At 50.8% G+C, this 22,937-nt stretch overlaps 1 protein-coding gene across 1 annotated transcript in view; it reads right to left on the reverse strand.

Annotated features, from left to right (window-relative positions):
• CNTN3 (contactin 3) overlaps positions 1-22,937 on the reverse strand; it is a 118,555-nt gene that overhangs the window by 46,586 nt on the left and 49,032 nt on the right. The window contains exons 4-5 of the mRNA XM_081106594.1: positions 20,228-20,403; positions 3,262-3,357 (exon numbers count right to left, since the gene is read on the reverse strand). Of these exons, the coding sequence (XP_080962720.1) occupies positions 3,262-3,357; positions 20,228-20,403 (272 nt within the window). The remainder of the gene's footprint in view (positions 1-3,261; positions 3,358-20,227; positions 20,404-22,937) is intronic.

Below are 22,937 nucleotides of genomic sequence, written 5' to 3' on the forward strand. Positions count from 1 at the left end.
GGTTTAACACCGGAATATTCCGGGCGCACTTTTGAAAACCTGATCTGAGGAGAGCTTAAGGAAAGGAAAGCGAAACTCCACAGAACGCGGGCCGTCAGCCTTTCATAAAAGGTTCGCGCGGCGTAGGTCTCACCCGGGATTACCTCCCCGCCAGGTAACAGTGTTGGTTTGGAAAAGCGTCACCGGAACTCGAAGGCAGGAACAGGGCGCCGGCAGGGGGAGGTGGGTTGGGAAGAGGGCTGTGTCCTCGGAGGGGCCGGGAATGAGCCTGCCGCTGGCGTGAGGATGAACTTCTCTCGACGCCTCTCCGTCCTGCGGATGCTGGGGTAGGTCTCGCACATGCTCCCCACGGCCAGCTCTGGGCAGAGGTCACGGCGACCTCTGTAAGTGACCTCCACGTGGGGTCGGTGGGCAGCTCTGTGGGGGGACCCCGACAGCTCCCTGCTCCGGAGGCTCGTGCACCCCTGGTTCCAGGGCTTTTCACAGAACCACCTCTCCTCTGTCTTTCCGCGAAGCCGTCTCCTGGCCCAGGAGGCCCTGGCTGGGCCGGTGCTTGAGAAGTGAGACGGGGATGCTGCCAGGACCGGGACCGAGCGCGATCGTCCACATGTGATCCACTCTACCACTCCCGCACTGCCGTGGGCAGAGGTTCCCAGGTCCTTTTGCCGACAGACCACGCAGGCTTAGAAGAGGCTCCTGTGCCTCAGGGTTCGAGGACCATGTGTTAGGGCGCCGTAGGTGTGTCCCTTATCAGAGTCCTCATCTCGCAGTTGCTAGTTTGTCCCAATTCCTGTTAAATTGGTTCAAGAAATCTGTCTCTGACCACGTGCAAGACCTGGAAATGGACAAACTTAACAAAAACATGCAGGATGCCCCCGGTACCCCAAACAGAAGCTCCTATGGGAACTTTCCGGAGCCGAAATGCCACAGAAAATAACTACCACTCAGCCACGTGGAAAAGCTGTTGTGCATCCCCAAAATAACGTAGGAAACCACACCAAGCAGCGTGTGAGACCTACACCCACACTCACAGGGAGCGCAGAAACGACATGAGGAGTTCTCGGCGGGCCGCTGACCTGCGCAGGCGCGGCTGCCGCAAAACCAACGCTGCACGTGATTTTCCCTTTTTGCCCGTATTTGGGTCAAATAAAAACTCTCTTCAGACGTCTTTCCATTAGAGCCAACGGGTACCCGTTGATCTAGGTCTCTCGTCAACGCAAACTGGCGTCAGGTGGACTTCTGAGACGTGGGGAACGGCATCTCGGAACATTTCGTTTTTGTTCAAGTGCCTCGCACTTTGCACAAGAAGACGCTGTGGCGAATGCCACCCTGTCACACCAGGGCCTCTGAGGACAACTCATGCTGATAAACGTGGAAAACCACCGGAATGAGGAGCCCGGAATTTTCCCTTCTGATTGTGCTGCAGGCGGGGGGCGGGGAGCCTGGGGTGGAGGGCTGCAGGAGGAGGCCAGGTGGCTCCCGCTCTGGGAAGGGAGAGGGGCTCAGGGGCAGACAGCGTCCCAGCAGGATGTGTAAACCTCAAATGGACGTGGACAATAGTGTGGTGACTGCGGGGAGGAGAGGGATGGGCGGGGGTGGAAGAGGGGAGAGAGGGGATAAAGGGTGATGGAAAACATAAAATAAAAATGTTAAAAATTCTTTCAATATTAAAAAATAAATTAAAAACTAAGTACAAGACTGGGTGGCAAGATGCACAACACTTCCGAATAAAAGCTGTCGCCAACAGCACTGAGATGATGTGAGGAAACGAGGGGGAAAAAATCCTCGAATCTCCAGATCTGCACCAACATTGACATTAAGGACAAAGGATTTAGGGTGGACACTGGGGGATCAGTTCCATGTTTCCCCTGAGTTTCTGCGTTTACCCAGGAGGACACGGGGCTCCTGCCTGGGAACTGGATGGTGGGCAACATCCCGCCCTCCCACACCGACCTCTTTCCAGCTAAGACAGAATTCGGTCTAAGAAAAGGGCAGAGTGTGCACTTACGTATAACAGAAGCTCACACACTATACCCCGCGACGGTTTTTCTGTTTAGTGGGCAGATTTATCCGGACTTTGGGGCCATATAACAGTCTGTTACACAAGGTAAAGATGCAGAGGAGGCTGCGAGTGGAGGATGCGCAGTCACCCAGGGAGAGCACGGAACGTGAACTTGGAAACTGTTTCCACAGGGACTGAGGTGCTCCCTCCAAACACGGCCGCCTCCGGAGCCCTAATTAGCGGCTCTCATTAGTCTAGTTTGGAACCACGTCCTTCCGAATCGAACACAAGTGCATTTTTCAAGGCTGTAAGCCATACCTTTAACTCTCTCTGGGCCTGTGTTCCCTCAGATAGTTGAGTGACTGAGGCTTTAGAAAAAAATGAGCATCAACGGAACGCCCTTGAAGAGACGCCCAGCTGTGGCCCGCGGGCTGAAGGTACCTCAAGCCCCATACTGTTGACCCACACTGTTCAATCGTTTTGGGAAAATGTGCCAACCTACAGTTTCCAGCTTTCTTGAAAAACCCACAGATCCGCTTTCTCATGGCAATGACCAGCTGGACCCGAGCACCGTAGGAACCCTCTGGGAAGAGACCAGCCGCTGCTGTGTGGCTTTGGACAAGTTACTCACCTGCTCTGAGCCCCTGCCTGCCGACGCAGAATGCCAGCCGTATCCTGTCCTGGGTGCTGTGAGCCAAAACCCCACGTCTGATTAAAAAACAGCACCTACTACGTCATGATGGGGCAACCTGTCCCAGCAAACCCACCTCTCCATGTCCTGGGGACACCGGGCCCTGCGGACGGAATTCCTTCTATGTTTCTATGTCCTGCATGCGCAGCTCAGTGACGTCAGTGGGAGCACTGGGGGGTGGGGGGTGGCACAGTCAACAAATACCGACTCCAATGCATTTCCATCAAGTTTATCAGCAAAGCTCTCAGCGTCTCCTCAACTCAGTACTAAGACGAGGTAAGGGAAGGGCCATCTTTACTAACACAGACATGAAGCATCTCCCACACATCAGCAGGTACTGGACGAGTCAACCAATGAATGAATAAAACGATGGATGGATAAATAAATTAAGAAAAAAAGGCCTGGCCGGTGTGGCTCAGTGGTTGAGCATCCTGCGAGGTCACGGTTCGGTGCCTGGCCAGGGCACATGCCCGGGTTGCGGCTCATGTGTGGATGCGGTAACGGCACACAGGCGGCGGGCCCTGCCCAGAAAGGGACCCGATAAAGAGCAAAAGCGGGTGCGTCTTACCTCCAGAGTGAGGCGGGGGGCCGCACAGCAGGACCACGCCCTGGCCTTCGCGCACCGACACCGCGCTTCGCATTCTGGTTTTAAAGTTTTCCAGATCTGATTTGAAAACAAAACAAAACAACAGCACTTCAGAAAGAACGAAATCAAAATGTCCGTGCAGTGACCTCCTTTCTTTTGTAGGGTGACATTTAAAACCAATACCGACCCGCTAATCATGTTTCTATAATCGCGTCAGACATAGCAGGGCTGCCCCAAAGGGCAAACGGAGCAGGTGTGAGCATTATATCACCGGGAAAGGGGACCCAAAGGAGGAAACGAAACATCTGCGACCAAGTATCTACATGGCCTGGTCCCCACACCGGTCACAGCGATCCACCAAATCACAACCACCGTTAGCTTCTCCTGGCAACGAGCCAACTCTTCATACAGTTTCCTGCTAAGATGTGTCATCATCAGGAGCACAAATGAATGTCATTCCACCTGTGACTGGTGGTGCTATTTATACACAGCGTTGAAAATATTCCACTCGTGGCTACGAGTCCTCTCGGCCCCACATCTTGGAGAATTCTGTGGGGGTGATTCACGGGCAGTGACCGAGTGGGGGGAGTTCGCAGGAGAGCAGTGAATTACCTCGCACAGTCCCCTTGACTGGCAGCTCTGAAAAAACAGAAGCTGTCCTTATTATCGTCCATGGAATGTTCTTCCGGTGGGTCATGAAGCCATCGAGGCAAATGCTATTTTGATCGCCTTAGTGGGTTATTTTTAAAACATTTAATTTCCTCCAAGAACAATCAGGACAGCAAATCCCGACTCACACCCTCCAGCTTAAACTGCACGGAGAAAATCCTACTGGTTTTATTTGGAGCAAAGCTGAGGCCTATGGGGGGAAAGGAAGAAAAATAATTTACCCCTTCGCGGAAGTCTCACTAAAAAGGAGGTGACTTCTACGGGCACAGTCGATGGTGTCACATTCCGTCTCCAGGCGACTGCACTGGTGATTTGTGGGAAAATACACCCGTTTCATGGTTCCTGACCGTGGACGCAGACCGTCCACGCGGCGACCATGCAAAGGAGGCAGTGCGTGTATTTGAGGGGGTAACTTAGAAAATTTCAACTCTGCCTTGAAAAATGTAAAAGGCAAAATAATTATCTTTAAATTGGTAAAACTACAAACTGTATACTAGTACATGTTGACTGTTCTATGCACTTTAAATCTGTGCATCAGCCCTGGCCTGTGAATCTCAGTGGTTAGAGCATCGGCCTGGGCACCAAAAGGTTGTGGGTTCGATTCCCAGTCAAGGGCATGTACCTGGGTTGCAGTTTGCTCCCCAGCCCCCGTCAGGGTGCACGTGGGAGGCAACCGGTCGATGTGTCTCTCTCACCTCAATGTGTTTTCTCTCTCTCTTTCCCTCCCTTCCACTCTCTCTTAAAAGCAATGGAAGACATATCCTCAGGTGAGGGTTAATAAAAAAGTAATCGGTGCATCCGAGGGAAATGAGAGAAGTGCTTCATTTCATTATCTCTGAATGAGTATTACATTGCTGGTTACAAGCACGGGCAAAGCAAATCAGCGAAGCTCACATATACGTGGCTATAAAAGGAGCCAGAATGTGTTCTGGACTTACTGTAACCAGAGGTCCCCTGCAAAAATGATATGATAACCGAGCATTACGTACCCTTAAATGTGTGAGTAAAGTGCAATATTATCACAGAGCAAGGCTCCTGAAATGCAGCTCAGTTAGCACTGCCAAACTCCACCCTCCGACGGGTCCAGGCTAAGCGGGGGTAGGGGAGAGGGTGGGGAGAGGGGACCGCTTACCAGGATGAGCCCACACATGGACAACAACCAAAAGGTGCCTTTCTGACGACCCATGGGTGTCAGCCTTGCTGCTCTCCTGCCCAATTCCTGTTCCGGCGGTTACATAACTTCACACCGTGGAAGGCAGTCATCGCTGATTTCAGCCAGAATACGCAAAAAGGGTGAAATAGTTCTAGAACAATCGCGTCTCCTCACCCTGAAAGGAAGAACCTTTTTCCCGCAGCACCAGTCAGTCCTGCCGGGCACAGGTGTGACCACGGCTCAGGATGCTGCGTTGGTGCTGCCTCTACAGCCTGTGAGGACAGGGCATTATCTGTGAGGCCCGACGTGGCCGGTTCACGGAGCACACACATCCACACGCATCCACACATATCCACACACTTCCACACACATCCACATGCAACCACACAGCAAGAAGTGGATGGTGTTGGCTTCAACATGCTTCCTATGGCTCTGCTCCCAGATTCTTAGTTTATCTCACCCCGGGTGTGGTCCAGGGCCCTGGCCTCGTTACCACCTGGGAGTCTCATTGCAAATGTAGGTAACTGGGATTTGTAGACCACCTGTGCACCAGGCTGCATCAGAAATATTTTTTATTATTTTTTTTTTTTATTGATTTCAGAGAGGAAGGGAGGGGGAGAGAGATATAGAAACATCAACGATGAGAGAGAATCATGGATCAGCTGCCTCCTGCACGCCCCACACTGAGGATCAAGCCCACAACTCGGGCCTGTGCCCTGACCAGGAATCAAACCGTGACCTCCTGGTTCATAGGTCGACGCTCAACCACTGAGCCACGCTCCTTCTCCTGGAAACAAAGGTCTCCAGGGGCACCAGAGGTTTGGGAGAACCCAGCGCATCCGTGTGAAAGCTGTATCTTAAAAGCCAGTTTGGTTTTAACAGGGCCATGGGAAGAGCCGGTGTTCTTACACAAAACCCCGCCAGACCAAGAGAGCTGGGATTTCAAGACCCACGGAACCTTCTATTTCAAAGCCTCCCCGTGGAACTGAGGGGTGCAGCTGGGGAGCCCTAATAATCGCTTCCCCACACACACCCTGGAGCCTTCCACTCCGACACAGCCACGCGCCCACTGGGCACTGAAGAGCTCTCCTCAGGTGACAAGGTCCTGAGCCTGGGAACAAGATCACACCACTGCAGTGAGGTATCTTAATTACGGTCGCAAACACTTTTTAAAACGCTTTTAAGGGCCTTGAAGAAAATGTGGCAGCGGTACCTTCAGCCAGGAAGCGGGGCGGACGGCCTGCCCCTGTGTCTGTCACTAAAACTGCGGTGGGATTCTGTGCAAATGTCTCAGACCCTGGGAGATGCTGCCTCTTATGCAAATGCAGGTTCTCCAGCACCTGAGTGAGCAGCCTGCAGGGGCAGGAGGAGAGGGGAGAATGGGGGCGGGGTGGGGGGGTAGGGAAGGACACACCAGTGCTCACTAGGCCTCAGGCAAGGTGAGCCCCGCCCCCCCCCCCTCCCCCGCCACCTACCACCTGTGTCACTCACCTCCTACAAAGCCCCTTCTCCTTAGGCTCCAGCTCCTTTTATCTGACTTAACCTCTTGCATTTGATGGGCGCTCCCTCCCCCTGGGAACCTCAGCATGTCTACTGCCCTTGCCCTGCAATTAGCAGAGCAGTTGCTCAGTAATATTTGCCGAATTCCATGCACAAAGTGAGTCTAAGAGCTCCTGATCTTTGCACTCTGGGGTTTGGCTGAGTGTATCTGTCAGGGGGACCGTTTATAAATTTCATGGAACAGTTGCCTTTAAGACCTGTGATTTTAACGATGAATATTCTTTGTTGCATTATACCCTTGCTTTTATCTGTCACAGGAATATGAAAAGTAAAAACACACTAGCAAACCAAGGACTCTCCTAACACTACAGGAAACATCATCAAATATGTAATCCTTACCCTTGTTTACAAATAGTTTATTATTGAAGGAGTCCCCTCAACAGCCCATTTGCAGACCAGCAGGCTGGCTCACTGGGGGTGAAGGGGGAGGAGGAGGCCTATAGGCTGACATTCAAAGAGCACCTTGGTTACAAAAAAAGAAGCTAATTGGCTTTATTTTTCTTTAATGAAGTGATCATTTCATACTGAAAAGGCTTATCAAAATAAGAGAGAAACATCAACGATTACTTATGAACTGTCGAAATAAAGTACTTCCCTAATTCAAGTGACATGGAGATTTTTTTAAAAGGATTGAAATGACTTCCCATGCATGAGCCTCTACAGATACTCAGCTTTTAACCGATTTTCAAAAGAAACCCGTGAGACAGGTCACGTGTGTTCTCCTTCCTCCCAATTTCACATGCGCAAAACCAAAGAGAACTGGGACTTTGCCCAAAGCCACGCTGCTCACGGGGAGTCAGCCCCGGGCTGGTGGCCTCCCGCCTCCCACCCACCCCCGATTCCTAGCTTGGAGAGAGGAACATCACACCCAATGGACATTGAAGCCTCTCACTGCCTTCAGTCTGCAGAAACTTGGCCTTAGAAAAAATGCTCAAAAGGATGCTATTTGCCCAATTTGAAAGTCATATTTACCGAACAGTATTCTTTCCCCTATCCACTCAACTGTTCAACAAATCTTTTCAAGTGCCCCCAGGGCCGAGCGAGGAGATGTATTTGCGCCTCTGAAAGTTGTCTGCGCCCCTAACCTGTCCGGCTTTGGTTCTGTTTTCCCAACGAGGAGGAAACGCCTGCCCAGGACTCCCTGGGGCTGATGTGGGGTCGAAGGGGCTGGTCAGGGACACAGCTTTCCGAGGGCGCACACAACACCCACCGTCAGTGCCCCCTTAGTCGCCAGTCTCTACAGTCTGACAGCCATGGTTCTTCAGAGACTTCACACAATGCTGCTCAGTGTGTTCACTGTCGTTTGTTTATTTAGTGCCCACCCCCATCCTGGCTAGAAAGTGAGCTTCATCCCTGAATCCTGGGCACGGGGATTACGGACTCAGCGTATGAACAGGTGTCATCGCATGGTTTCGCTCCACACGAACCCACACAGAACCGTACCTTCCTGTCCGTGGGCGGGAGGCTGACCGTAGCGGAGGTCACTTCCTCGCGTGGCTGACTTCTGTTCTCTGCTGAGGAGCTCTTCAACGACTGACTTAAAGCTCACCAGGCGAAGAGCGAAGAAAAACCCTCCCACTGAACTTGAGTGCGGGGTTTAAAGACACGGGTGCCTTTCCCCCGAACTTTAACCCTGGGTCAGGCTCACGGTGTCATGCACAGTCATTTTAAAACTTTCACAAACAGAAGTATGTAATTGACAACTAATGGGGAATAATAAAAAGTTATGTTTTTAATAATGAGTTCCTGGAAATTTTTATGAAGGCTTTAAAAACACTTAGCCAAGAAAAAAATATTAGCCTAATATAGTGATTTAAGAAAAAAAAGCGTGCGTCTATTATTGTGTCCTTTTCACACCATACCCTAAAATACACTGGAGCATAGTAATAGAAGGATATAAATATTATGATCTCCTTCCTGTTGCCATGGAAACCTCACTATCAGTAAACCTTTGCATTTGCCTGTGTTTCTGGGGCTTTGCAAACAAGCAGATTCATGCCACTTGTTTCCCCCACAAATTACGTCCAAGGGCCACAAGCAGCAAAGAACAAGGTGCAAGTTATGCTTCAGACACGCATCACCTACTGCACCAGGTGCCACGTGGATCCATCAGCCCAGGCCACCCCCCCCCCCTTCGTGCCTGAGAGAGCCCTGGGCAGAGGTTTCTCGGTTTAAATGTCTAAGGCACAACAATGCACACAAGTCAGAGAGCGAGCAGGGCACCGGTGCTGCTGCAGAGGGCAGGACGAAGGGAAAACGGGGCAAATGCAAGCGCATCATCGTTAGAACAAACGTGGTAACTGCCCGAATGGGGTCTCAGCCGTCGGACCTCCGCTTATGGAAAGTGCCAGAAACCGTGAGGCTGGGGGGAGAATGGCGCCCACAGGCCCGTGTCTGGTGCACCTGCCACCATGATGACGGGCTGGGCTTCGCCCTCTCAGAACACAACTCCCGGCAGTACGGGTCCTGTAACTTGACTTTTAAAATACGTTTTTATTGATTTCAGAGAGGAAGGGAGAAGGAGAGAGATATGGGAACCACAATGATGAGAGAATCATTGATCGGCTGCCTTCTGCACGCCCCCTACTGGGGATCAAGCCTGCCACTTGGGCATGTGCCTTGACGGGGAATCAAACTGTGACCTCCTGGTTCATAGGTCAATGCTCAACCACTGAGCCACACCGGCTGGGCGTAACTTGACTTTTTAAACAGGAAGGTTTCTCTATTCCTGTCCCGGTGAGAGTAAGATGAACCTCATCATTCCTCCTGGTTGATGTTCACATGAACACCCGTTTTATGCTGTGACCACTGCCATATGGGAGGCAGATGGACACAGACTTCTAACCAACACCACGGAGGAACCACAGAACCACGAGACACTGGCCACGTCTCAGGGCACCTGTTAGAGGGGCCTGACATTGGACGTGGCCTGGGAAAGGAGAGACGGTGACACTGTAAATACTGACATAGTCACCCTATTCCCCGATGTGCCACTTATTACCTCGCCAATGGCTCCAGGAAACACACCAGGCGGGTGACCCTGACGAGTCTGCAGAGGGTAGGGTCCCTCACAGGCTCTGAGCTCAGATGCCACCTGCTCACTGAGCAGCTCAGAAGGCGTCACCCCCCCACACACACACACCTGAGCTTCCCCGGCTGTGACACGGGGAGAACGTGGGGGCCGTTGGGAGTGAAGGGGAACCGGGGCGTCACTCGCAGCCGTGGGAAGGACACTGATCACCGGCTGTGAGCACAGGCCCCCAGACCACACAGAGTGTCCCCCGTGGCTGCTCCTGTTCACGAAGGGCCTTCACGTCTACCGGATGGCGCACCTCACAACTCGTTTTCTGCATCTTTTGCAAAGCGTTCCTTGTCTTTTGTTAAACAAACAATACCCACTGCTGTTCATCCGCATCCCCCTCTGCCTGGACGCAGGAGAAGTCAGCCTTGTCTGGCAGCTGGACACGCTGTCTATGTCTGAGACGGAGCATTTATAGGCTCTGTGTTTCGGTGGCGGCCAGCAGGGCACTTCCCAGCGGTAGCACGAACACCCCCACGTGCCTCTGATCCTTTTAAATGCTCTCCTATTTCTACCTGGCCTGCATGGCTCAGTGGCTGCGTGTCAACCTATGAACCAGGAGGTCACAGTTCAATTCCCGGTGGTCAGCACACATGCCTGGGTTTCGGGCTCCCTCCCCAGTAGGGGGCATACAGGAGGCAGCCAATCAATGATTCTCATCATGGATGTTCCTATCTCTCTCTCTCCCTCTCCCATCCTCTCTGAAATAAATTATATATATATAAATGTCCTCCTCCTTTCATCTGGGCTTGCCCTATTTTATATTAATTTCCTCCTGTAAGCCAGTGCAGGTCTTTTCAGCAGCTATTGGGCATAAACCATAAATATCGATGCATCGTGTAGTAAAATGAACATCGCGTCTTTGTGGTTTCTTGCTGTGCCTGCTCGGGCCCACTCCTTTGCCACTCACCTCGCCACAGGAAGGACGGAGCAAGAGGAAAGGGCGGAACATCCAATTAATTAGGTTTCGATGAGGTTCTGAGTCTTAAGTAAATCACACCACTGCAGCAAAGAGTTTAAATCTGAATTATTTATGTACTCTCCTAGAGCCCCAATCTCTTTAATCATCTTTGCGCAATTAAGAAGAACACCAGCCATCATTTTTAATAGAGAGAATAAAAACCACCTTGGTGTATGATAATCCTCAAGGGAGCGAGGTTCCAGTGAAGATCCCAGGCCCCGCCCCCGAGGATTCTGATTGGGCAGGAGGGGTGGGTGGCGGGGGGTGGGGGGTGCGTGAGCTGAGGGCCACCCACACTGAAATTTCAGACACAGGGGAGTCTACCTGGTAGTCAGAAAACACTCCGGCATCCTTTGTCCTTCATGAAAATGTAAGTCTGGGTGAACTAAAGTTATTTCCACTCTGACATTTATTGAAACTTGGCATGAATCAGCCACCCACAAACATCCAGGAGCCCAGCTGACTAGTCCCTGACTCAGGGAGCCCCAAATATTGACCCAGGACCCTAACCTTCAAGGAACAGGTTTGGCACATTGTCATCAAGCAAGAGACGTGCATGAAAATTATGGCTCACCAGGCGATGGAATGACACGTTTCTCTAAAGAGCACATAGAAGTGCACCTCTTTTTTAAAAAAAATATTTTATTGATTTTTTACAGAGAGGAAGGGAGAGGAATAGAGAGTTAGAAACATCCATGAGAGAGAAACATCCATCGGCTGCCTCCTGCACACCTCCTGCTGGGGATGTGCCCGCAACCAAGGTACATGCCCTTGACTGGAATCAAACCTGGGACCCTTCGGTCCACAGGCCGATGCTCTAGCCACTGAGCCAAACTGGTCAGGGCAGAAGTGCATCTCTTAATCTATATATATAAAAGGCTAATATACAAAGTGTCCCTTTGGGAGTTTGACCGGGAGACCATAGTTCAGTTGCTCACTATGATGTGCGCTGACCACCAGGGAACAGCGTGGAATGAAGGAAGGCCTCGACCTGCAGCCGGAAGGACCTGATTAGCCCTCAATGCTAGCCAGGCCTAGGGATCCTACCTGTGCACAAATTTTGTGCACCGGGCCTCTAGTTTTACAATAATGGGTTATAATCATAAGTCATCATGTGATCATTTAGTAGCGAGTCTATGGCTGTGTCTATGGCTTCACCTCCTGAGAGTTAATGGCTCCAGCTTCCAAATGCAGGAGGCTTTCGGGAACTCATCCCGGGCGCTCCTTCAGTCTGCAGGTAAGCTTGGTAACTGCTTTGCAGCAATTAGAAATACATTTTACACACACATGTTTCTGATATACAGCTTTAAAAAGTTTTCAAGGATTCCAGTTCCCAGACTATAGAAGCAAAAGCAGAAGCAAGCTTGCTCAGAAATACTAAGAAAAATGCCATACCCTTGGTGGACATGTGGATGGGGTGACCTTGGAGAGCAACGTTCTGACTTCCATCACTCTCCACCGAAGATTTGAATACACAGATCTCTTCTGAGGCCCTGTTTACCAAACAAAAAGGCTGGGAATGCCTCAACGGTTGTCATAGAAACCATTAGGAAGGACAGGGGTCATCTGGAGCCCTGGGCAGCACCCCCTGAGCTGTTATTAAAACACTGGCTCCTGCCCAGCCGCATAGCTGAGCGTTGACCTAGGAACCAGGAGGTCACGGTTTGATTCCCGGTCAGGGCACATGCCTGGGTTGTATGCTCGATCCCCATTGTGGGGCATGCAGGAGGCAGCCAATCCATGAGTCTCTCTCATCATTGATGTTTCCATCTCTCTCTCTCTCTCCCTTCATCTCTAAAATCAATAAAAATACTTTTTTTAAAAAACCATGCAGGCTCCTGCCCTGCCCCCCATCCCTCCCCATGCCCAAGGTGTGTCTGACGCACCAGCTCTGAGGTGGGGCCCGGAAGGTGCTTCTGTAGGAAGTTCCCAGGTGAAGCGGATGCTGCAGGTCTAGGAACCAGACTTGGAGTCTCTGGTCTATGCTGTGGACTATCTCACAGCCGTGTGTGTGTGTGTGTGTGTATGTGTGTGTGCGTGTGTGTGCGTGTGTGTGTGGGTGTGTGGGTGTGTGGAGGGGGAGGGGAAATCAGAACCACAGGTTCCGACAGGAAAGAACCTGCAGTGTGTGGATGGGAATCCTCAGGTGCTGGACCGGCTGGCGTCCCTGCTTTTCGGGGCTGGCACCTAAAATACTGCAGGAGGCGCAGCGGGTCTGGCTGCCTGGGCACCTGGGACGTGGGGCGGGAAGAAGACCCACCGTTCACTGTGCACAGAGCACTTTTTAAAAAATACGTTTTTATTGATTTCAGAGAGGAAGGGAGAGGGGGAGAGAGAGAGAAACATCCATGATGAGAGAGAATCATGGATGGGCTGCCTCCTGCACGCCCCACACAGGGGACGGAGCCCGCAGCCTGGGCATGTGCCCTGACCGGGAATCGATACATGACCTCCTGGCCCATAGGTTGACGCTCAACCACTGAACCACGCGAACCAGCCACAGAGCATTTTTTTAAATGAAGTTCTAACTGTTGAAAAGAAAGCAAGGTGAGAAGAGTCCACTTTAATTACTTGACTCACAAAACCGGTGTGGTGTTCCCCGCCCGGGGCATCTACCCAAAGGCTCTGCAATGTGGGACCCGCAGAGCCGAAGCCAGCTGTGCCCACAGCGTCCTGGCAACACAGCGGGGTTCTCTTGCCGAGGGAGACAGATGTGAAAATGGTGTATTGGTTGGGAGCTGAGGCGCTTTGTCCGGACACCAGACCATCACGGCCAGCGGGGAGCCGAGGGGCGGGGGGAGGATCGCCGCTCGCTGGCCACAGTGCCCCGCTGGGCGAGCGCCTGCCACTCCCAGCCCCCGAGGCGGGCGGTAAACTGTCTAACACAGCCGGGTTGTTTGGCGTTTCTTCAACCCGCACGCCAATACCTGGCAGGAAGTCTCGCTGGAGCAAATTCGCATTTTTGATGAAAAAACACAAACTTTCTCTATTTCCTTGTTGTGACTTGGCTCCAGCGTTTCTGGCAGATGAACACGTGGTGTTCATTTCCTCCGGCTGAGAGTTTAAAATGCTGCATTTATGCTGAAATAGCAAGTCACTAAGAGGACACACTCAGAGGAAAATGAAATCCATTTCCACAAACTTTATATTTAAAGCGAATAAAATAATTCTGAAGACCAACAAACACCAAGCTTATGAAACTTCTTCCACAGATAGGCTACACTCTGTTAATGGTGGAGCTTACTTTAATATTTATTGTAATGTTTACTTTACTATTTAATACTAAAATAGCATATTTAATACAGTTCTGAGGCAAGAGAAAAATGGCAGTCGCTGATGGATAATTTCACTATTAAAACCTGATGTTTTACGGAAACCTATGATAAATAAGACTCCATAATTGACTTCGGTGGGAAAACACAAGGAAGTCACCATTTGGTGTAAGGGTGAGAACTGTTAAAAGGGGTTTTGATTGCTCGCAAAAGCTTCATGTACTCAAAGGGGTAACGGTTTTTGGAAAAAAAAACGGCCCACTCAGACCGACTTGAGGGTCAGGTGCCGCCGGTGGCATCACCTCTGACATGCAGTTACCTGGCCCCGGTCTGCGGTCACACTTTCCCCCAAACTCCACGCCTAAGGCCAGTCACCTCCGCTCTCTGAGACTCGGTGTTTCTCGTCGGTGAAGCAGGAATAACAGGACGATACCATGTACCTCAACCGAGTTAAACGCGGCATCTTCCTAGAAACCGCCCCACCCAAACCCGCCATTCCGCTGTAAACATTCCTTGTGGTCTAGGGGTCAGGGGATGTTCTCGACCATCCCTTCCACCCTTCTACAAGAATGAAGCTGAAGACAAAATGTTTACCTTGGTTCCTTACGAGTGTGCCATATGCACACTCACTATTAAAAACGAGGCATCCTTCGCATTGAGCATTTGTAACGGCCGTCTGATAGAACACAACCTCATTAAACTTCTAGTGCCGTGACTTGTTTAAGGACATATTCTGCCTGGCTCAGAAGGATAGATAATACATGACACACAAATGAGGAGAATCTGAGCAATTAACAAAGTTTAAGCAGGGGAAAAACCTCTATGATAGAGTCAGGCACAGTTAGAAAGTCCTACTTACTTATATTCAGGTCATAAACTTCGTTCTGACTAACTATTTTTAAGAAAAGAGACACTTGGTTGGATAAATAATTCTGGGTCCAGAAAGTGCATGTGTTTTTTCATTCCGCAGGTGGAACGCAGCCACACCCGATCCCAACATCCAAACAGGGATCCCTACGGGTTCCCACAGCGGCTCTGTGGGTAAGAGGCAGCGCCTCACCCCCCTGCCGGGCACAGGGAGGGTCCTGCTATCCGGCGGCTCCCCACAGCTCCTCTCTGCAGGCTGTCCAGCTCACTCTGGGTCGGCCATATACCTTCGCCTCTTCATCAAGACAATCTGAACGCAAAAACAGGCATCAACGAGTAGGGAAAACAGGTGTAAGTGAACGTGTCCCAGACACAGCGGGACGAATGGTCCCCCGTGCTGAATCCATCTAAAAATAATTCTGTGGAGACAGAGGGAGGGAGCAGCTGCTAATGTGGTGAGCTCCAGGGACACGGCCCTCTGCTGGGGTGACACATTCCTTCTCCTTTTCTTTCTTTTTAAAATATATTTTTATTGATTTCAGAGAGGAAGGGAGAGGGAGAGAAGGAGAGAGGGAGGGAGAGATAGAGAGAGAGAGAAAGATCAATGATGAGAGAGAATCATTGATTGGCTGCCTCCTGCATGCCCCCTACTGAGGATGGAGCCCGCAACCCAGGCATGTGCCCTGACCAGGAATCGATCCGTGACCTCCTGGTTCATAGGTAGACACTCAACCACTCTACCTTCTCCATTTCTAATCGGCAGCAGAAATTCCAACATGTCAGAGCCAACAGTGAGGCCTGGAGCCCACGCTTCCTGCGTGCCCGGGGCTCATGGGGCAGGCAGTTGGCAGACTCTGTCTGTCTGAGGCCGCCCCACCCCACCATCTGCTTTAGTCCGGCCTCGGAGCTACGAATGGTTTCTCCATTTAGCTGAAAACCATCAAAAGAAGAATCCTGCTTTCATGACACGGGAAAATTACCCGAAACAAAACGGCCAGTGCCCACAGATACAGTTTTATGGAGCACGGCCACGCCCACTCGTCTCCACACTGTCCACGGCGGCCGGCCTGCTACACGGGGGAGCGAGGCCTGGAGGCAGACGCATGAGCTGACGGGCTGCGCGACCCCATTTCCAGGACCTTCCGGAAAGGCCCAGCGAGGGGCACGGAGAGGAGGTCAGTGGTCCCCAAGGGTAAGGAACAGGGACATTGGACCCCGAAGGGGCAGCCGCAGACATTTCTGATCTGTGCCCTAGCTGCCCCCGTGAACCCCCACAGACCCGTGTACCAAATGGTGTGCCCGTAACGGGCGCAATGAAGGGGAAAACGGGCCTGGCTGGTTCCACACCCACAGCCGTGCAGACCCGGCAGGGCCCGGCCTCCCTCTCTCTCTCCAGATCTGTTTGCCTCTGGCTGCAGAGCCCGGTCTCCACCGAGGACCTTTCATTCCGACAGCTGACCGTGTGCCGATAAGGACGCCACCATCTGCCTCGTGTGCACATCAGCCCAAGTCTCTCTCGGTGTCACCGAGTGCCTGCTCCTCACCATCCGCACGGACTCGACTCCTCGGGGTGCCTCCTCCTCGCCTGGGCCTGTGTCAGGGTCTTGTAGCGAGTTTCCTTCATGGGGCTCACTCCCTTTTCTCCATGGAGCCCCTGCCACCCCTATACCCTCCCAGACCCAGAGGGCCTCCCTGTCATTCTCACTCTTTCGTCTGCCTCACCTCCAATCTGTGTCCCAGTCTGGGACATCTATCCCTGAGCACCTCCTCCCTCCCTTCCCTCTTCACTTCCCAGCCCCGTCATCAGCACATTCCATCTAACGGCTCGGACACTCACCCAAGTGCAATCTCACTCTGCCGCTCTGCGTGTCCACCCCCCCTGCTTGTCCACCCCGGCGGCTTCCACGGGCCTCACGTCTCAGCGAGGCGTGTGAGGTCTCGGTCATTTCCCAGCCGCGTCTCCCTCCTCAAACCTTCGCAAATCTGGGCTCCTACCACCCAACTTCTCTCAGGCCTTGAAAGTCCTGTGCCTCCTGCTTTCCCACCTTAGCACATGCTGTTCCCAGGGCTGAAATGCCCTTCATGTAGCAGGGAGAGAGGGAGGGAAATAGAGGAGGGAGGGAGAGAAAGAGGGAGAGAGGAAGGGAGAGGGAGTGGGAGGAAATGAGGGAGCAGGGGGAGAGCAGGACAGTCACAGAGCGAAGGGAGGCCGGGAGTGGGCTGGAGGAGATGAGCCGCTTTGTGAGTCTTACTGGGAATTCCTGCTGAGGGGTCCGGGCCTCATCAGACAAGAGGATTTTGATTGCTGACACCATCAAAACATGGTGTTAGGAAAAGCGTGATGACAATATTAACAACAACCACATTCACAGTCAGGAAAGACAGATGATAATGAAGCTCTCAGGTGCACTAACAGACACGCTTATTTTGAGGGGAAAACCCAGAATATGCTAATTCCACGTCTAATCATCAATGCCTATCCCACGGGGAGCCTGAGGTCCCGGTCAGTGGCTGTCGTGGAGGAAAAGTCATTTAAAGGTCACGGGTTGAGAGGGACTTTTCATGAACAAGTTGTGTATTGGATAACCTGGAGCTGAAGATAGATTTTTTAGGAAACCTCTTCAGCCTATGCAATTAAAATTAATTTAATAATCTGAAAGGAAGTTATTCTAAAACTTTTGAAGTTGATAATCAAGAAGTCATAATCAAGCCCTGGCCGGTACGACTCAGTTGGTTGAGCATCAACCTATGAACCAGGAGGTCACAGTTTGATTCCCCGTCAGGGCACATGCCCGGGTTGCAGGCTTGATCCCCAGTAGGGGATGTACAGAAGGCAGCCAACCAATACTTTTTGCTCTCACATCGATGTTTCTCTGGCTCTCGCCCTTCCTCTCTCTAAAAATCAATAAAAATATTTTTAAAAAGGATTCATATTCAAAATGCGAGGAATAAAGAAGTGTGACGGAAACGACCTATCTGCTGACTTTCGGCTGTCATCTGTCAGTGTTGCTGAGCAGAAAGCCAGGAGCTGAGGGGGCCAGGGACAGTCGGCACAGCTTGGAGGTACAAACACGAACATAGACTAGCGTTTGCCGCAGGAAATTTCTATCGGGTACTTTAACAAATCAAATAACTTAAGTGATGATATATTCTATTTCATAAAACACTGTCCTTTGAGATTTTGAAATTAATGTCCTGAGGTATAATTTACACCAGACAGAATTTTTTTTCAAAAAAGATGTACTATGCCCTGGAGTAGCATATACTTTGCTTTATCCCGGAAGGACTAGGGCAGACAATTCACAGAAGAAAAAAAATAAAACAAGGGATGCTTTAGCACGTCTCTTGCAAATCCAATCATCCTAAAACCGACAAACAAGAGGCCTCTCCATCAAATGCAGAATGAGGGGAAGATGTGCAGTGAACGATGTGCTTCTAAGAGCCATTTTTATTTTTTGAGAACACGACTGCAAGTCGAGCAAAAATAAGAGGGAGGGCGAAGAGAGGGAGAAATCATCTCACGGAAGAGATCATGACTGTGAAAATCACAGGATTTCAGGAATGATTTTAAAGACATTTTCCAACATTTGCAAAATAGAATCCTAGGGGCATAATGGATGCGCATTAAAGCCAGGGCTCAATTAAAGAGGTGCTCCCGTGGAAGGAGAAATTGCAGGGTATTTTTAGCGAGCTCCCTATAGTGAGAGAGCACAGCGGCCTAAGAATGATGGCACCTGGTCCCCTGTGGAACCCCCCGCCCCCCACATGCTGCTGCCGCCTCTGAACTGAGGGCTGAGGGCAGTCCCAGCCACGCACCGGCCTCTGGTTTATCTTTAACCACCGCCTGGAGCTGCCCACCTCTCGGGCGAGGTTTCGCTCAGGGGGACGCCGCAGGGTTCTGCTGCAAAGACACCACTTTCAGGCTTCAGGGGAAGGGTTGCAACACCATCCCCAAAGGGCAGCAATGAAGAAACAGGCCCACAGGGACCAGACATGGGGAGTCACACGGAACAACAGGCAGAGGACATCCAAGCAAGAACTTTCCGGGGCTTCCAGGAGACACCACGGGTCTATCAGGAAAGCCTCCCGTCTACTCCCAGGACATCGCCGGGGAACAGAGGAAGGCCTGGCGGAGCTATCTCAATCAAGCGTTAAAAAAAAATACCCTGTGAACTTGTCCTCCGAACCGACTCACACGCCCCTGCTCTCCACAGAGCCCTGTCGGCACATGATCTCCGTATAGACTGGGGACCTGAGACCCAATTTAGTTTTGTGGTTTTTTTTAAAAATATATTTTTATTGATTCAGAGAAGAAGAGAGAGGGAGAGAGAGATAGAAACATCACTGATGAGAGAGAATCAGCGATCGGCTGCCTCCTGCACACCCCCGACTGGGGATGGAGCCCGCAACCCAGGCAAGTGCCCTTGACCAGGAATCGAACCGTGACCTCCTGGTTCACAGGTTGATGCTCAACCTCTGAGCCACGCCGGTCGGGTGACACAAGGCGTCTTTAAACAGAAACCCTGTACGGCAAGGCTGCTGAGACTGTCCCAGCCTGCTGGCTGCTTGTCCCCCGGAGTGAGGCTGGGGAGGGAGCAGTGATGCTCCAGAGCATGGCCACTGAGACCTGAAAACCAACGGCACCGGAGGCCACATCGGCCGGTGAGATAACACACACGGGTGTCTGTACACTGGCTGACTGAGCCCCACCCACTCCTCTTCCCGTAGAGGAGAGGTGAGGTTCATCGCCACGGCGAGCAGGTATGAGGAAGCACCACTAAGCATGCGCCTGCGGCACAGCCCAGAGCGGGGACCGTGAGAGGGAGCAGCGAGCGAGGACGGGTCTCGGGGACCACACCTCACTGCCCTTTGCCCACAGCGAAGACCCCTGCCCTGCAGCCCGGGGCCTGCTCCCAACGCAGGTCTCCGCCCTGCCCGGCGTCCTGTACAAACACACGACCAACGCACAGGAAGGGGGACCAGCGAGAAGAAACAAAGTGGACGGTGTTCGAAAGTCGCATGGGGAAGATCAAGACTCAATCCGGTCGCCCGGCCAGTGTGGCTCAGTGGTTGAGCGTCGAACTATGAACCAAGAGGTCACAGTTCGGTTCCCGGTGGGGGCACATTCCTGCGTTGTGGGTTCGATCCCCAGTGAGGGGGCGTGCAGGAGGCAACCGATCGCTGATTCTCATCACTGATGTTTCTCTCTCCCTCTCTCTTCTTCTCTGAAATCAATAAAAATATATTTAAAAAGCCTCCATTTATATTGAATCAATCCACTCACTACACGAATGCAACCATGTGCTGTTCCCGAACCTCCTGGACCGCACCCATGCGGCTACGTGCTGTCAGATGTTGGGCCTGCAGGTGTGCGGGCCGGAACTTACAGGCAAACTGTAGCTTTGCTTCTCTGCTGACGATGGTTCCCAGCGGATTCGTAGCGAAACACTGATAACTCCCTGAGTCCCGATCCCTGTGGGGGTTAATGACCACCAGGTCTCCTCCGTTCAGCTCGTAACGAGACTCCACGGCCAGGTTAATATCGCTTCCGTTCAGCTGCCATCTGGAGAAAAGACAAGGATTTTTCCCTCTTAGGCTACGTATATAGCCTAAGAGAATATTGAACATATACATTAAATCAGCATTATAAAGCCCACGCGAACACCATCTCTCCTCTAGACCACAGGTAACACAGGTATGGTTGCACTGATTCATAACTGCGACTCGTACACGCCCGAGGTCTTCAGCAGCAACCGAAGGCTGACGAACATAGAAACCAGGGCAATACAGCATCTGAAGTCAGAGACTCTTTGGGATTTCCTGAGAAGTGAGAACGACTCGGCGTGCTCACCGGGGAAATCAGGCTCGGCCTGCGCCGGCCAAGAGAGATAGAACGTCGAGGTAATTGCCTCGCACGTGGCAGGCGATCTCACGCTGGCCAGGAGCGGGGAAGGGCACATTTCTGTGATTTATCCAGACCGACTGGGCACATTTAATCCACTAATTGGGTAAGTGCTCAGCTATCCATTTCCATCTGTCTGGGTAAATACCCGTCCCCAAGGCGTGCGCTGTTCTGCTAAGCCATCACGGTGCTATTTGCTGAAGAGTACACCGCGGTAAAAATCCCCAAATGTCACCGCGGGGCTCGGACCAGAGCAGGCACGGGCCCCAGAGCCATATTTACCAACGGGAAGCCAGAGGGGAAAAAGGGAAGAGAAAGAAGCTGGCTGTTAAACAAGGGTTTGCAACAGGAACACCAGGAGTTTTAAACCATGAGTACACCTGACACATCGAGGTAGATGTCACCTTCAGTTTTTTAAAAATATATATTTTTATTGATTTCAGAGAAGAAGGGAGATGGAGAGAGAAAAAAAAAATCACTGATGAGAGAGAATGAGTGATCAGCTGCCTCCTGCACGCCCCCTACTGGGGACCTAACCCATAACCTGGGCTTGTGCCCTGACTGGGAATGGAGCCATGAACTTCAGGTTCATAGGTCTATGCTCAACCACTGAGCCACATCGGCTGGGCTATTTCATTTTTCCATCACTATTTATCTCCTCTATGCCCTCTTCCACCTCCACCCAGCTCAATACTTCCCCACAATCACCACACCGTTGTCCAGGTCCATGAATTCTCTTTGGTTTTTCTTTTTGCTCAATTCCTCCATCCCCATCACAGCTGTCAGCCTGCTCTCTAGGAGTCTGTTTTGCTTGGTAGTTCAGTTTATTCCTCAGATTCCACATACTAGTATGTGTGAAATCGTGATGCTCGTCTTTCTCGACTGGCTTTTCTCACTTAGCCTAATGCTCTCCAGGACCACCCATGCTATTGCAAAGGGTAAAACGTCCTTCCTTTTTACAGCAGAGTGGTACTCCACTGTGTCAATGCGCTCCATGTTCGCTGCAACATCATTTACAACAGCCAAGATTCGGAAGCAGCTAATTGCCCATCAGTAGATGAGTGGATAAAAAATAGTTCACCTTTAACAACTCACCCATGTCCCACCATCCCCAGAACACATCCACTGTGTAGACTGAGCCGTCCATGTTCCCGAAGACTTGATTCTAGCAATAAAGCCACACGACCGCCTGTTCTATAAATGTTAGCACATTAAAACAAGTATTTCCATGATGATGTTCTCTTTATGGTAATTTTGAGGAAATGGGTGGCATAATGCTCTTTTCCTACATGAGGATTTCAATAAACCAGCTCAGTGAGTGGGCAACTGTCCCTTGTGTATTAATTGGCCAGAACGGAAGTGATACCCATTTTAATTCTAGCTGGAACCCTTTAATCATGTCATGGACCATCTAAATTTGTCTCATTAATATATAGAACATTTGCCCTAGCCGGTTTGACTCAGTGGCTAGAGCGTCGGCCTGCGGACTGAAGGGTACCAGGTTTGATTCCGGTCAAGGGCACGTACCTTGCTTGTGGACACATCCCCAGTGGGGGGTGTGCAGGAGGCAGCTGATGGATGTTTCTCTCTCATCGATGTTTCTAACTCTCTGTCCCTCTCCCTTCCTCTCTGTAAAAAATCAATAAAATATGTTTGAAAATATATAGAACATTTAACCTGGACATGTTATGAACTTTAAAAACATACAAAAAGATGAAATGCGAACTTTATCCCAAGTGGATGTGCAGAGGTTAAATGGAATATTATACAACTGCGAAAACGTGAGAACTTTCATAAACATGAAAAAGCCTCACAAACTACTAGTATGGTTAATAAAAATCAAATTAAAATATGCAGTTTGATACTGTTTATATAAAATTTTAAAACACATCAAGTCTTATTAGGACTGTTCTAAAGATATTTTTAATGTACGAAAATGATACACCTCAACCTACGTTATTTTAAAGCTCTCATGGAGAGAAAGTAGAATGTATTTAAGGGCGGATGCTGGGAAATTTAGCGTTTTTGGTTTTATTTCTTAAACTGAGCTCTGGATATAAAAAGGTTCATCATTATTCTTGCTTATATGTCTACATCATATTCTATATTTGAAATAGTGTGCAATGAAACTTGAATGATGGAGACTACAGGAAATGAATAAATTCATAAGTTTAGTCCCTAGTGCTCAAAAAATT

The sequence above is a fragment of the Myotis nattereri genome, assembly GCF_964212035.1.
Source record: "Myotis nattereri genome assembly, chromosome: 14".
NCBI classification, from domain to species: Eukaryota; Metazoa; Chordata; class Mammalia; order Chiroptera; family Vespertilionidae; genus Myotis; species Myotis nattereri.